This window comes from Elephantulus edwardii, unplaced genomic scaffold, assembly GCF_000299155.1.
Source record: "Elephantulus edwardii isolate Elephantulus edwardi_28Jun2011 unplaced genomic scaffold, EleEdw1.0 scaffold00052, whole genome shotgun sequence".
NCBI classification, from domain to species: Eukaryota; Metazoa; Chordata; class Mammalia; order Macroscelidea; family Macroscelididae; genus Elephantulus; species Elephantulus edwardii.
Window position 1 is genome coordinate 4,412,775 of NW_006399802.1, and position 14,871 is coordinate 4,427,645.

The 14,871-nt window shown below is 45.2% G+C and overlaps 1 protein-coding gene across 1 annotated transcript in view; it reads right to left on the reverse strand.

Moving 5' to 3' along the window:
- GABBR2 (gamma-aminobutyric acid (GABA) B receptor, 2) overlaps positions 1–14,871 on the reverse strand; it is a 518,990-nt gene that overhangs the window by 214,780 nt on the left and 289,339 nt on the right. Inside the window, exons 5-6 of the mRNA XM_006886874.1 lie at positions 12,192–12,257; positions 5,572–5,772 (exon numbers count right to left, since the gene is read on the reverse strand). Of these exons, the coding sequence (XP_006886936.1) occupies positions 5,572–5,772; positions 12,192–12,257 (267 nt within the window). The remainder of the gene's footprint in view (positions 1–5,571; positions 5,773–12,191; positions 12,258–14,871) is intronic.

Genomic DNA, 14,871 nt, shown 5'->3' on the forward strand with positions numbered 1-14,871 from the left:
AGGGTTAAGGCCATCCCTGCGATCACCACTGATCCCAGGATTCCATGAATATCCCCATCTGTAGCCTTGGCCCTAGCTCCATCTCAGCTGGAAACATCAACAGGGGAGCAATAACCTTATCAAAGAGGCTAAAATATCACCATGTTAAACAGGGCAAGTCTGTAAATGCTCACAATGGAAATAAACGCAGAAAGACTTTAAACAATGGAGACTGACCAGTGCCAACAGAGTTACTCTGGCAGTGTGGCCATGATGGAGACCTCGACAAAGAGAAGGCAGTCCACCTTTAGAGACCAAGCAAGTGAAACCACGCAAGGGGCTCCAGGAAGACTGACCATTCAGGGAAGCGTGAAGATCTACACTCCTGCCAACAATGAAAATTCCCATGGAATGGGCTGAAGTAGGTGCTTCAGAAGGAGATGGTGACCCTGTCACTCTTCCTGGCACAAAATTTCTGAAAACAAATGAGTGAGCCGAGGACAGCTTCCTGCTGACTAGAACCTCTGAGACGGCATCCATGAGGGGACACTCTTCTACTGGACCCTAGAACCTCTTGAACAGGAGTTGTTTTTCTTCTAGAGGATTTCACACTGGAACATTTGAACCACGTTAAGCCACTTGCTGTAATTTCTCAACACCATATTCATGGTTAAAGAACCTCACTTTTAGAGGAACCTAGGAGTAATCTGGCCGACTGACCACTAACCTTTTCCTAGCAGTCCAACATGCCATGCGTTACACCATCAGAGCTTCCTTATCCCAGTGGCATAAGGACTGGATAGTTCAGGGCAGGGATGGCTCCAGGATATGGTCACTGCTCCCAAATCTATGACAGGCTATATGTAAAAAAAAAGGACCTGTGTAGGCCCAGAAGGACTGGTAGAGGAATTAAGAAGTAGTGAGCTCCCAATTCTAGGAAGGATCTGAGAATTTGACGGGAGGTGGAGTAACATGATTTCTAAGGCGACTCTAAGACCTTCTGACTCCAAGAGGCAAAGAGCCTGCAGATATCCAACTGTAGCTTCAATCATCTTATAACTGCAGATCATTTAAGAGAAGCCAAAATTCTCCTCAGTGACTACAGAGCCAGGGACTAGGTCTCCAGCAATGTAGGGAGCTGCTGTGAGCTGGGATCCTGGCTCTGAACCAACGGCCTGTCTCCACCATGGGAAGAGCTCTGAAGTATCCCACTTACAGGCCTAACAATATGGTGCAAGGTAGACCTCCTAGTGAGGTCAAATTAAAAAGAAAGGTTAATGAACTAGTGAATGTTGTTATAAATACTAAATTCTTTCCACCAAAAAATGATCTTCCTAGAACACATTCCTGTGCAAAGCTTCATACCCTTACCTGCTTCCCCTGGGACAAAACCAGGCTCCTCAGAATGGTATATGAGGCCCCTGCCACGGCGTCTTGTGGACCTCACCCCACTTAGTATCTCAGATCCCATATATATAATCAGTGTTTGGTCTTCCATGAGTTTATCAGTTTAGTTCTTACACCATCTGTTTTCATGTTGCTGGGGTTATTCCCCCCTCAATTTTTGTTTTTACTTCATGCTTAAAAATATGAGCTATTTTTAGAGCAAAATACGAGGTAACCCTGAAACTTAGTATCTTCAAGGAACTAAAAATAAGCTTTGAAAAGAGCACTTGCCAAAATAAAATCAGTTGTTTGTTCTCATTACTCAACATCTCTTTGAGCTTTCTGTGTTTTCCTCATACTGTTCTATTATTTTTAAACTAAAATAAGGGCATCCTTAGACTCTACTGTCATTTAGTAAACTTAAAAATAATCTTCAAATAGAAAAAATTAGATGTTTCTCTTCATTATTCAAAAGTTCAGTATTTTTAAAATACATATTCATTGGTTTTGGTATGAATAGATTTCCTTCAACACTTTCTAACCAGCGTGTTTTCAGGATCTTCCAGACACCAGCGTGATCTAAGGCACTGCTTAGAGACTGTGTCCTAATGAGTTACTGTTTTATGATAAATCAATAAACAATTTGTATGGATGTGGCTCGGGTGAGATTAAATAATGGATGAAAGTTTTATACATGTACATATATAATTTTTACTTTACTGTAGAGACAAATTTATATGATATATATGCATCTATAAATTGACTTTATCATGAAGCTTATTCTTTAAACAAAATAGGTTCTGTTAGAACCTGGGATCTAGTGGAGAATTTAAAAACCCTGAGAAGGAATTTAAAATTCCTGAGAAGGCAAGAAAGAAGTGTGTGTACTGCTGTAACAAAATGTTCACTAATAGCTAAATTGAGAGATGACTGTTATGATCTTCATCAGTGTTATTGTAAGTTCTCAGAGGTGCTTCCAAAGAGTTACCTACCCTCTTAATTTCTTAGGGTTGTTCTGAGAACCAGGTATTGTGGTATATCTGGAATATCTCAGAAACACACCATTCTCAGTTACATAAAGAAAGCAGAAATATTTGATGGTTAACAGGGAAAGGGAAAAGAGATAATTATCTAGATAATGTTGTTAGGTACCACAGAATCAACTCTGTCTTCCAGTAGCCCTATCCACACTCATGGTAGCAGTAGTGAAGAAATCATAAGATGTGTTGCACTGAGGATCTCTGCTGTCGAGGACTTCTCCAAAGTTCTAAAGCACAAGGATGTCAGTTTAAAGATGAAAATACACTTTACCCAAGCCATGGTATTTTCAATTGCTTCCTGTGCATCTAAAAATTGGACAATGACTATAGAGGACCAAAGAAGAATCTTTGCTTTTGAATTGTGCTGCTGGTGAAGAGTACTGAGCATCTATCACGGACGGCCAAAAGAACAAACAAATCTGTCATGAAGGAAGTGTAACAGAGTGTTCCTGGGAGGCGAGGATGGCGAAACTTCATCTCTCCTACTTACCAATCTCTGGAGAGGGACACCATGCCGGCAAAGGGAGAGGGGTCAATGAAAGAGAAGACCCTCAACAAGATGGATTGACACAGGGGTCCACATGGGCTCTCCCAGGACAGACATCATGAGAACGACCCTCAACAAGACGGATTGACACGGTGGGTACCACATACCACATGGTTTTGAGTAGGACAGAGATCATGAGAAAAACCCTCAACAAGACAGATTAACGTGGGGGGTACCACATGGGTTTGAGCAGGACAGAGATCATGAGATCGGAGCAAGATACGGCAAGATTCAGATCTATTGTTCATCAGACCATTAGGACTCATGGCTGACCTGATGACACCTAACAACAACAAGCTCTGGTGACCTTCAACACAAAGGCATGTGGTGTGAATCTGCTAGCTGCTCTGTGGGAGAAAGATGGGCAATCTCCTCCCAAGTATTTAACCGCCTCTGAAAACCCACTATAGGTCAGCTATGTTGGTCCCAACTCAGGGTACACAATAACAACATTTCTATATATGCATCTGTATGTGCTATAAAATTATCTATACCCATCATAGAGCAATCAGGAGGCAAAGTTGTAAATATTTCTTGGCCGTAACTAAACCTCTTGAGGTAATGAGTCACTGGGCTTGGTGGCTTAGGAACACAGTCTCAGGAGACATCAGGATCATCCGGCATCACAGAATTCACAAAAACAAGGCTTTACATCTTCTGGTAGATGCAGGACACTCTGGTAGCCTAGTGGTAAGAAAGATGGGCTATCTCCTCTCATGTGATTTTTTTTTTTTTGGTTGTTGTTGTTTTTACTCAGTGAGTGAGAAGTGACTCAGCCGATTCTTCAGCAGGTTTTCAGAGGCTGTAAGCTGCATGGAAGAGGACTGCCCATCTTCCTCTCTCAGAGCAGCTGGTGGATTCAAACCACCTGTCTTTGGGTTGGCAGTGCAACTCTCTACCCACCAGGCCACCAGAAGAGCCTCTGAAAATCCACTGGAGGGTCAGCTCAGCTCTAGGTCAGTTTTAATTCGACAGTGATGAATGAATGAAGTTTGAGCTGACTGTGGTGAGTAGTGACCCGGACGTAAAAGCTAGAGTGACCACATAAGGTGCAACTACTGGTCTGATAGAAATTGGTGGAACCCGGGAATATGACCCTTGGTCACCTTTGAAGCCTGGAGGTGAGCTTACTCCCATGGCTCAACTTCTAGCCAAACAGTAGATAGGCCTATTAGGTGGACAATAACACAACGGAAGAACGCTCTCCTTAGAACAACCAACCAATAAGAAACTCTGAGATCAAAAGAGAAGCATCTGCTTAAGAAGAAGGTACTGCAAGTAGGAAAGGAAAGAAGTGGAAAGAGTGACCACAGGGAGGGAGTGGGACTAGTGCTGTTACATTGTGGGGATTGCAACCTATGACACAAACCAAAGTGGGCATGGATTTGCTCTTTAAATGTTCACCAAATTATGACAAAAAGTTTTTAAAAGTACACTATTCTCTACCTATGTAGTATCAGGATTCGGGTGAAGGCAGCCTGGTGAAGACTGTAACATCCATCTCTGTTACAGCAGCAGCTACTCATCTGTGCACCAAGGGGTGAGGTGCCACGTGTAACCCCTTATACAATCCACGTGCAATCTTCCTGGCAGCCCCAGAGGGGGAGACTTTTACCTCACCAACACACAGACGAGGGAGGACACTGGTGGTTCAGCAGTAAATCTCCACTTTCCATATAGAAATCCAGCTTCAATTCCTGTCCAAGGCACCTCATGTCTGCCAGTGGAAGCTCTGCACTCTGATGCTAAACTGGCTTACGGGAAGACTAGGAAGAAAGACTTGGAAATCTACTTCTGAAAATCAACCAGTGTGAACCCTGTAGCTCAACACCAATGGTCCAATCCACAAGCGACTGTGGGGATGGCACAGGGACGTGCAATGTTTTCTTTTGGTTTGCATGATTCTGCCATGAACGGAGGGTCTGCCCCACGGTCATGAAGCCCATCACTGTGGAGATGAGGAAACAGACTCAGGAAGCTCACTTCTAGGCTGTACAGCTGGTAAGTGGCAGAACTGGGCTTCAGATCAATCTGGTCAACAGCATGTTTCCTAGCATTTATTTCAGAGGTCTTTCCTTTCCTCCAGACTGCCAGGGACAGCAATGAAACCAGGAAGTAACATTCCAGGTTCGAAGAATGTGGCATAAACCCTGGAGGAATCTGGAAGGTGACACCTGTATTTGGTGCTGCAGAGGGCCCGACTCCACCCCTTACACAAACCCTGCACCATGTGCTCACACAGCCTCCTGACTACTTCTCATTACACACCATCGTGTTGACTATGACTTACGGCGACCCTATGAACACTGGCTCTGAACCCTGGTCTATTCTGAGCCAACCCCACATCTCTGACACACCTGATCTCACTGCCACAGTCATTGTGTCAATCCACCTCATCCAGGGTCGTCTTCCTCTCCTGTGCTGGTCTTCTGACTCATTAGATTGTCACAGATCTTTAGAGATGAAGGCAATGGAGTAGGGGGGGGGGGCTGGCTATTTCCACTTCCCAGGTAAGAGAGAGAAGCTCAGAGAGGTATGTGCACACTTGCCAGGATTATCAGACAAAACGATCAAAGGAGGGGGGCCTTGGGGCTGCGATAGGTGGACCAACACACTCACCTTTCCTGAGATGGTCTTGATCTGCTTGGAACTCAGTGGCTCGAAGTCCACGCCAATGTAGCCCTCCATGGCAGTGAGCATGTTCTTACGAAGGCAGCGGGACGAGTTGGCCTCCGTGTGCACCTGATCCCACCAGGAAGGCTCGTACCAGCCAGGGATGATCCACTGGTACTTGCTACCATACATGTTCTCCTCGTACGCCTGCAACAGACGGGCGACCAAGAAGACACTGTAAGTCAAATACCTGTCCAAGACCGTGTGCTGTGAGAGGTGGATTGCGTTAGGCTTCCTCTACCAGGCAACTTATTAACTCTTCTATAACTCGCCTTGTCTCTTCTTAAAGGCTCTAAGATGCTTTTATGGATGACATGGGCAATGAAATAACTAACACTTGTAATATAAGGACTAAGGGCAATGTAAAATAGAAAACGTTTACTTAATATATAAGGAATAAGGAGTGTTTGTTGGTGGCCTAGTGGTAAGAAGCTGCACTAGAATCCCAAAGGCACATGGTTCAAAACCACCAGCTGCTCCAGGAAAGAGGGATGGCCATTCTTCAGTGTGATTTACTGTCTCTGGGAACCTGCTGGTGGGTCAACTCTTGTCTGGTTCTGTCTCTACGGCACACACAACAACAAGGGCAACGTAAGTTACAATATACTTTAGAGATGATGTAAAGGGACAGAATACAGACCAAAAACCAAAGGTTTCAACACTATACATAACTTCTATACATAATACACTCCACATAAGCAGAGTATTTCACTGTAAGCTTCCTGTCAGCCTTAGAGAAAAGTGTGATAAGATCCCATTATTTATAGGGAGAAAACATACCAGATTCTCCCGGGGAAACAAAGTGTTTTGTTGGTTTTTTTAGCCCTAAAAAGAAAATGCCTCACAGAGAGTGGCATATGGAAGAACACTATCATCTAAGCCAGGAGGGTATCAAGAGCATCCTGCAACAGGCAAATTTTACAAGGTGGTTCTTGCCCAGAGCCTTATGAATGCTGAGGCCACAGCTTCAAAACACAACTCTGGAGAGCAGTTTTGCAAGGGGCCAAGAGAGTTCAATCTATGGAGTTTATGGAAGATGCCACTTGGCAAACCAAGCATATCCCAATCCCTAACCCAAAGATCACTCACTCACTCACTTACTCACTCACTTCTTCAAGTAGGACTCACTCACAGCTGAGCCCCCACCAGGGTTTTGGAGGCTGTAAATCAGGAACAGATTGCTCATATTTCTTCCATGGAGATGCTGGTGGATTGGAACTGTCAGAGAGGTACCACTTTGGGATTAACAACACAACTCCCTACAGATTACACCACTACAGCTAGCCAGAAATATGTTGTTTGGCATGTGCTGTGGAGTCAGAACCAACTCCTAGAGGACCATCAAGGGGTGTTGTTGTTGTTATGTGCCATTGAGTCGTTTGCGACTCATAGCGACCCTATGTACAACAGCCCTAAACCCTGCTCTATCCTGTGCCAATCGCATTGCCTCTGACACACCCATCCCGATTACCCCAGTCACTGAATCAATCCACCTCATAGAGGGTCTTCCCCTCCTGCGCTGTCCCTCTACTCTACCCAGCATGATGTCCCTCTCCAAAGACCTGTCTCTCCTTGCAACATGTCCAAAGTATGTTATGAGGCTGTAAATCACATGAGAGAAGGCTGCCCACCTTTCTTCCACAGGACAGCTGGTGGAGTCATACAGCCTGTCTTTGGGTTGGCAGTGTGGCTCCTTACCCACTAGGTTTATAAACTATGAGCTCCCTCAGTCCACAGCACAGTGCACGTAAATTATTGTTACGTGCCATTGAGTTGCCTGTGACTCATAGCAACCCTATGTACAATAGCTCTGAACTCGTCCCTGTCCTGAGCAAGTCTCACTGACTCTGACACTCCTACTCCCACTGTCTCAGTTACTGAGTCAATACAACTCATTCAGGGTCTTCCTCTCCTATGCTGTCCCTCTACCCTTCCAAGCATGATTTCCTCCAAGGACTGGTCCCTCCTGGCCACGTGCCCAAAGTATGTGAGATGGACCTTCAAAATCCTTGCTTCCAAAGGGACCCTTGGTTTCACCCTCCCCAAGGCAGATCTATTTCTTCTCCTGGTGGTCCATGGTATGCTCAAGATTCTTTTCCAGCACCACAACTCAAAGGCATCAAGTCTTCTGTCATCCTTAGTCATTGTCCAGCTCTCTGATGCATAGCAAGTAATTGCAAAGACCATGGCCTGAACAGGTGCACCTTAGTCTCTAGGCTAACATCATTGCTCTTTAGCTCATAAATACATGATCCTAAAATAAAGAAATACATGATCTGAAAAAATTCCATCTTTCCTCATATTTGTACATTTCACAGACCTCTTATTTGAGCATTACTTGAATTCACTCTATGAGGTAGTCAGGACAGGGCTTAATATTGTTATTCTAGAGAGGAAAACTAAATCAGAGCAGGAAAGTAACTACTTCGAGGTCACACAACCAGAGAGAAAAGCCATGAACTCGAACTTGAGTTTGCCTACTCAAGGCACACTGTGTCTTTCCTGTTTAAACAAATCATCAGAATGTTCTAATGCACCTCTATTTGGCCTTAATTTTTCACTACAATTATTTAAGCTGGGGGTGGGGGGACTCAAGCCAATACCACTTTCTCAGAGCTTAGATGCACCCAGAAAAATCCTACTTTGTAGAAATGTCATGTTCCATCAAAAATGGGTCCGAGATGGAGTTTCTAAATAGAGGTCATATTCACAACAATAATCAAAATGCCAACGAGTGACCACGGCGAGCAGTAGTGAATGTGAATGCTCTGTGCTTTGTGAACAGCCCACGTTTTAAAATGTGGACCTTACACAGTCCTTCCATTAGCTCTTGGGGAGCCACCTACATTAGAAGGACGTGCTTGGAAATAATTACCGCCACACTCATGCGTGTTTCTTGGCCTAGAACAGTGTGAGAGGCAGGGAGAGCGTGAGGGGTCGCTGTGTATTCTGGGAAGGTTCTGAGTGCACCCACTTAGGTGCCACAATGCTAAGCCTGTATCTGCTCACAAAGGGTAGCCAGACTCCACAGTAGATGTATGTGCTAAAGAAAAGTTACTGTCCCATCTCCGAATTGGAGGGACATTCTTCCCATTTGCCCTTTCCGTTCAGGCTCATCTAAAACTCCCTGAATACTTTAGACAGCTCGTTTGACCCTTCCCAGGACCTCCTAAGGTCTGGCACGTCACCTGGTCTACAGAGGGCACCCGCTACAGGGTGGTGGAGTGACTGGGTGCACTTGGTCACCTCAGCTTTCACGTCCTCTGTCCCTGGTTGGAATGGAGTCTCAGGACCAGTGGGACCCTGACATATGATGATGGCAGGACCTGGGCTCACGTTTCCCAGCCCCACAAACTGCCATCATTCTTACCAGCTGCTGCTGAGGAGCCATGATAAAAGTCTTCCAAAATGGAATTTCTTGTTTTTATTTAGCTTCCGTTTGCCACTTTCCCTACACTTGCAAAAAAAAAAAAAAAGAATGTGCCATTCTGATATTAAGGTTCTCAGCAATACTCATCATAAATCCTCACATCAGGACAAGCACTTCAGAGATGATGCTCTCACTTGGTGGCCTTATTTAAACCTCTGTGAAGCAGGTGGGGCAGGAATCAGGACTTCTATTTCACAAGTGAAGCATCTGGGATCAGAGACCTAAAGTGACCTGCCTGAGGACACACAGCTGGGGAAGCTAAAACTAGAACTCAGTGTCGAGTGTTGGAGGATTCAGAACAGACCACCGAGGATGGAGGTGGAGGGAAGCAGAAGTGCCATGCCACGCTCCCGCTGAGCGAGAGCCAAGCGAACATGTGGTCACAGGGCTATAAATAGGCCTTGCATTCGCTGGAGCCTGGGCTCCCACTGGGTGGCCGTCCCCAGCTTGAGAATGCAGCCACACACTGCCCACTTTGCACTGAGGCACAACTTGGGTTGCTCCCAACCGCCCTGTGTGCTCCTAACCTGGACCCAGACAGGAAGGCCCTCTCGGAAGGTCTCTGTCCTGCGCTGCCCCTCCTCTGTCACAGGCCCACAGCAGAGACACTGGGTGGCCACCTCCACTGTGCTGGACAAACTCCTTTCTGACAAGCAAGATTGTAAACCTCAAGACAAGGGCTCCATCCAAGGGTCTGACACAAAGACCAAATGCCTGCTCAGAAAACCTCCTCAATGATGAAGCCTCATTGCTGAGATTCATCTCAAGGCACCAAGAATATAACAAAGGCTAAGAAAAAAGTAGGCTGGGCAGGTGGATGGTGTGCCCAGGCTGCGTGAAGGTGGCAGCCCAGGGCTCTGGGGACAGAAGGAAGCATCACTGCTGGCTGCTCTGAAGTAGAAACCATGGTGTCAGAAGCCCCTGGAGACGGTCCCAGCGCACCCGCGGCTCAGTGACACTTCGGTCCTGCTCTGACTCTGGATTAAAGCGTGACATTTACCTGCACTTCCTGCCAAAAGGTGGCTGGGGTAGCAGCTCAAAGAGCATTTCACACATTTCATTTCATTTTCCTCATTTGATCAACATCCATCAGACACCATAAGCTAGCTCCTTGCAAGGCCCTGCAGAAATGGAGGGGCACATCCCCATTTCTTCCCTAAAAGGCCTTTTTTAAAAAAAAAAAATAGAAGAAGAGCTTTGATAGCAAAGTCTGCATTGAGTTGTACTTGTTAACTCAAAAGCTGCACATCTCAGGCTTGAATGGACCAGCTGCTCCCGGCGAGAAGGATGGGAAGTTCCTCCCATTTTGATCTTCAACGGAGGGTCCTTAGGAGTTGGAACTGATCCAATGGCAATGAGTTTGAGATTCTGACTTTAATTTTTTTATATTCCTAGTCCCTAGAAAGTAAAGTACAAAGCTTTCTGGGGTTTGAAGCAGCCATATGCGAAATTTATTCATCCACATTTTCAATTTTTCTCATGCTCTTCCTCAGAGTTAGTTCTACAAGGAAAGAAAGGCCTCTTGTTCCCCTAAGCTGACACTTGCAAAGCTGAATCGAACCTTGTGAAATCCCAAAGTGAGTAAACTGGCCAGCCCGACGGTGGCTCGCTTGGTCCTCCAGTAACCGAGAACCTCCTTACATTAGCAGAGAAAAGACTTCTGCCATTTGTTTGTTTGCATTCACTTAATCTTCCAAGGACAAGGCAGGTGCTGTCACTGCCCCTACTTTGCAGATGAGAAAAAGGAGGTTTAGGGAGAGCACATAACAGGCCACGGTTGGTCTGTTACTAAGAGCAGATCAGGGACTCAAGCCCCTGGAGACTGGCTCCTGCGCTCTAGAATTCCATCTATGGTCTCCTGAGTGCAAGTCTCTGGAGTTGACCAGCAGCAGTTCTCACCGTGCTCCTGAGGGTGATCCGTGTTTTGTGGCTTCCAGCCACTGCCCGTCCTTGCTCCTGGGTACTTCTCCGGCCCTGCGTGCTCATGTGACATCTCTATTGAAGGAGGCACCAGGAGCTGAGCAGGGCACCCCACATAGTCTCTCCACTCCTCTCTGGGGTGAACCTGCAGGCTGAGGCCACCTCAGACAGGTGACTCATAGTAGCTCTGCGATCAGCTGAGATCCCAAAGCCTCTATCTGTTCTAAACATACAGCACTTCTCAGCTAAGCTACCCTGGAGTACCAAAGCTTGATTTGTTCTAGTACCACGTTACGTTAGGACCATTAGACTTCATTTTCTTGGACTGAGCTAAACAATCTATCCTGTTAAGGTTCTCTGCACTAGGTTCTGTCATCCAGTGTATTTCACAGTTTCTGGAACTCCTGTGGTCTATAACCATACTCAATTTACCGATTTAAAGGTCAAAGAAACAGGCCTGTGCCCTGTCACTAGACACTATACCTAGAATAAGCATGGTCCACAAGGAGGCCTCCTGGAGCAGACACCTTCCTTGGGTAGCCAATGACTCCACTAACTGAGCTCTCATTCTCCTGACTTGGGACAAAAGAATGGGACAGAGACATCAAAATGGAAACAGGCTTTGTTGCTATGCTAAAATCCTTACATATAACCAAGTCAGGACATCATACGGAATACATATTAGGTTAAGAGTCAAGTAAACAAAAGATTGAACCTCGCTCTGCCCCAACTGGCTGAGGGCAAGCCTTGACCTCCCTGGGCCTCTATTTCCTTATCTGTAAAATGGGGTAATGTCAGTTGCTTCACATGGTCACTGAAAAGTTAAATGAGACAGGATGCAAGAACTTTGTCATCAGCCACACAACACCACATTGTAAAGGACTCCGGGTTGGGGAGTGGACACTTGATAGTCAAATCTAAGGCTCTGAAAGAGCAGCGAGGAATCTGAGTCACCTCTTCTCTTCCTGCTCTCTCTCTGTGTCCTTATACCAGACAGTGTAGGCTTAATTAACTATCATGAATGAGTAGGAGGGACTCAGAATTAACCGACAGGGCTTAGGTGGCAAATGGAGGGCAGAGCAGTGTATATGACACTTCTGCTTCCAAGCATTTAGATGCTCAGCCACTATGATCCCTCCCACTGCTCAAGCAGTGACACCAAGTAAAAGGTTCATGACCCTCCCCGAAGACTAGACAACATGACAGTTTTACTTACACAACAGAACACTTTTGCTGCCATAGCCTGGTCAAACTGGCCAAGGATGATCCGTACATCATTCCCCTGTGGACAAAAGGAGACGTGTGAAGGTCAGTTAACAGTAAGTACCAAGAGAGTTCAAGGTCATGACTGTTCCTGTGTCCCAGGCTCCGCAGACAAGAGTTCTGCCCATTGCACAGGGCGAGGGGGCAGGCACAGCACTGCCCACGTCCAATCCAGCCTGGTGCAGCCCAGTTCTGGTTTCTCTGCATCTCTCTGGGCACAGCTGTTCCAGGGAAATAGGGGGCTGGTCCACAGAGGTTAGAAGTTAAACGTGACGGCTTGAAGGGGCGTGTGAACAGCTGTGCTCCTGGAGCAGGTACAAAGCTGCAGGAGGCTGAGACAGCACTTCGTGCTCTTCCTCATTCCACACACAGGGAAACTGAGAGCTGGGGGGAGAGAAAGGCACATCCAGGGTTTCCTGTTGTTGTCAGGTGCCGGTGAATTGACCCTGGTTCATAATAACTCTGTGGACAACAGACTGAAACCTTACTTGAATTTGTACCATCTCACAATCTCTACTGCCCACTGTCTCAGTCAACTGTGTCAATTCACCTATTTGAGAGTCTTCCTCTCCTTGGCTGACCATCAACTTGTCCTTCCTGATAACATGTCCCAAGTGTGAGATGAAGTCTCGCTCTCCTTGCCTCTAAGGAGCAGTCAGGATACACTTTCCCCAAAATAGATTTATCTGCTCTTTTGGCAGTCTATGATGTATTCAGTATTTTTTTGTCAATGCCACAAATGAATGATTATCAATTATTCTTAACTCTTCTCTATTTATTGTCCAACTTTCACATGCATATTAAGCAAATGAAAATACCGAGGTATGGGGCAGGCACATCTTAGTTCTTAAAGTGATATCCTTTCTCTTTAGCATTCTCAAGAACTCTTTGACAGGAGATTTGCCCAATGTAATACACTGTTTGATTCTTGACTTAGTGGAGTTAAAAAAAAATAAAAAATGCGGATAGTCTTCCAGTAAAAGAATAGATAATGAATTGTTGTTGTTAGGTGCCGTCGAGTCAAGTCCAACTCATAGTGACCCTATGAACAGTGGATCTGAAACCTATCCTATCCTATACCATCTTTACACTTCCTGACACACTGGAGCCCACTGCAGCAGTCACCATGACAATTCATCTGGTTGAGGGTCTCCCTCTCCTTCACCAGCCCTGCATCCTGTTCCTCTCCAAAGAACAGCCCCTCCTACCAACATGCCCGAAGTACGTGTGGCGAAGCTTCATTATCCTCGCCTCCAAAGAGCACTCTGGCTGCACCCTCTCCAAGACATATTTATTTGTTCTTTTCCTCAAAAGAGTGAATGGAAGGACATTCTGAAAGGAATGGATGATTAGAAATCACGTGTATGACAATTAATAGTTTTACAAGGGGAAATGGAGAGAGGAGAGGGGGAGGCAGGAAAGTGTGTATGAATGAACAAATTTTTTTTTAAAAAGAAATGCTGATGGTGGATACTAATTTTTCCAAGGATGGTGATGGTGGGTCCAAGTAAAAGAAAACCCTTGATAACACCTATCTTTTTCCCATTTATTATGATGGTGTCTTCTGGTGCACTGCGAGGGTTTTGTTTTCTTGATTTTAGAGCATAATTCATACTGTAGACAGTAGTCTTTGATCATCTTCAGTCGGTGCCACAAATTCTCTGTGCTCTCAGCAAGCAAGGTTGTGTTACCTGTTGGTGAATCTTTGTGATGTGCATCTGAGTTGTATCTTTTTACCATATCAAATTTGCTCATTCAAAACCAGCTGGAACAGTACATACACAGAGAACTGCCAGAAGTTAAAGCTGAGTTTAGAAGAGGCCACGGCACCAGGGATATCATTGCTGATGTCACATGGATCCTGGCTAAAAGTAGACAATACCAGAAGAATGACTATTTGTGCTTTATTGACTATGAAAAAACATTTGACTATGTGGATCATAACAAACTGTGGTTAACATTTAGAAGAATGGGTATTTCAGGATACTTAATTATGCCTATAGAAAATCTATACCAAGAAGCTGTTGAGTGAACAGAACAAAGAAACATTAATGGTCTAAAAAAAAAAAGTGTGCATCAGGGCTGTATCCTTTTCCCATACATATTCAAACGGTATGGTAGGCAAATGCTTAGAGAAGCTGGACTCTATGAAGAAGAAGGTGACATCAAAATTGGAGGAAGACTCATCAACAACCTGTATTATGCAGATGACACAACCTTGTATGCTGAAAGTGCGGAGGACTCGAGGGGTCTGCTGCAGAAGAACCAGGACTACGGCCTTCAACATGGATTACATCTCAACATCAAGAAAACAAAACTCCTTATGACCAAGTCAATAGGCAACATCATGATAGGTGGAGTTAAGATTGAAATGATAAAAAAAATCTCACCTTACTTGGATTCATAATCAACACCCTTGGTACAAGCAGTCAGGAGAGGAAGAGCAATGGGAAAGTTGGCTGTCAGAGACCGCCTCAAGTTCTAAAGAGCAATGGTGTCAGTTTAAAGACTAAGGTGATCCTAATTCAAGCCACAGTCTTTCTAATCATCTGCTATGCTTTGGAGAACTGGATAACAAATAAGGATGAAAGAAAAATCGATGCCTTTGAGTTGTGCTGCTGGAGAAGAGACCT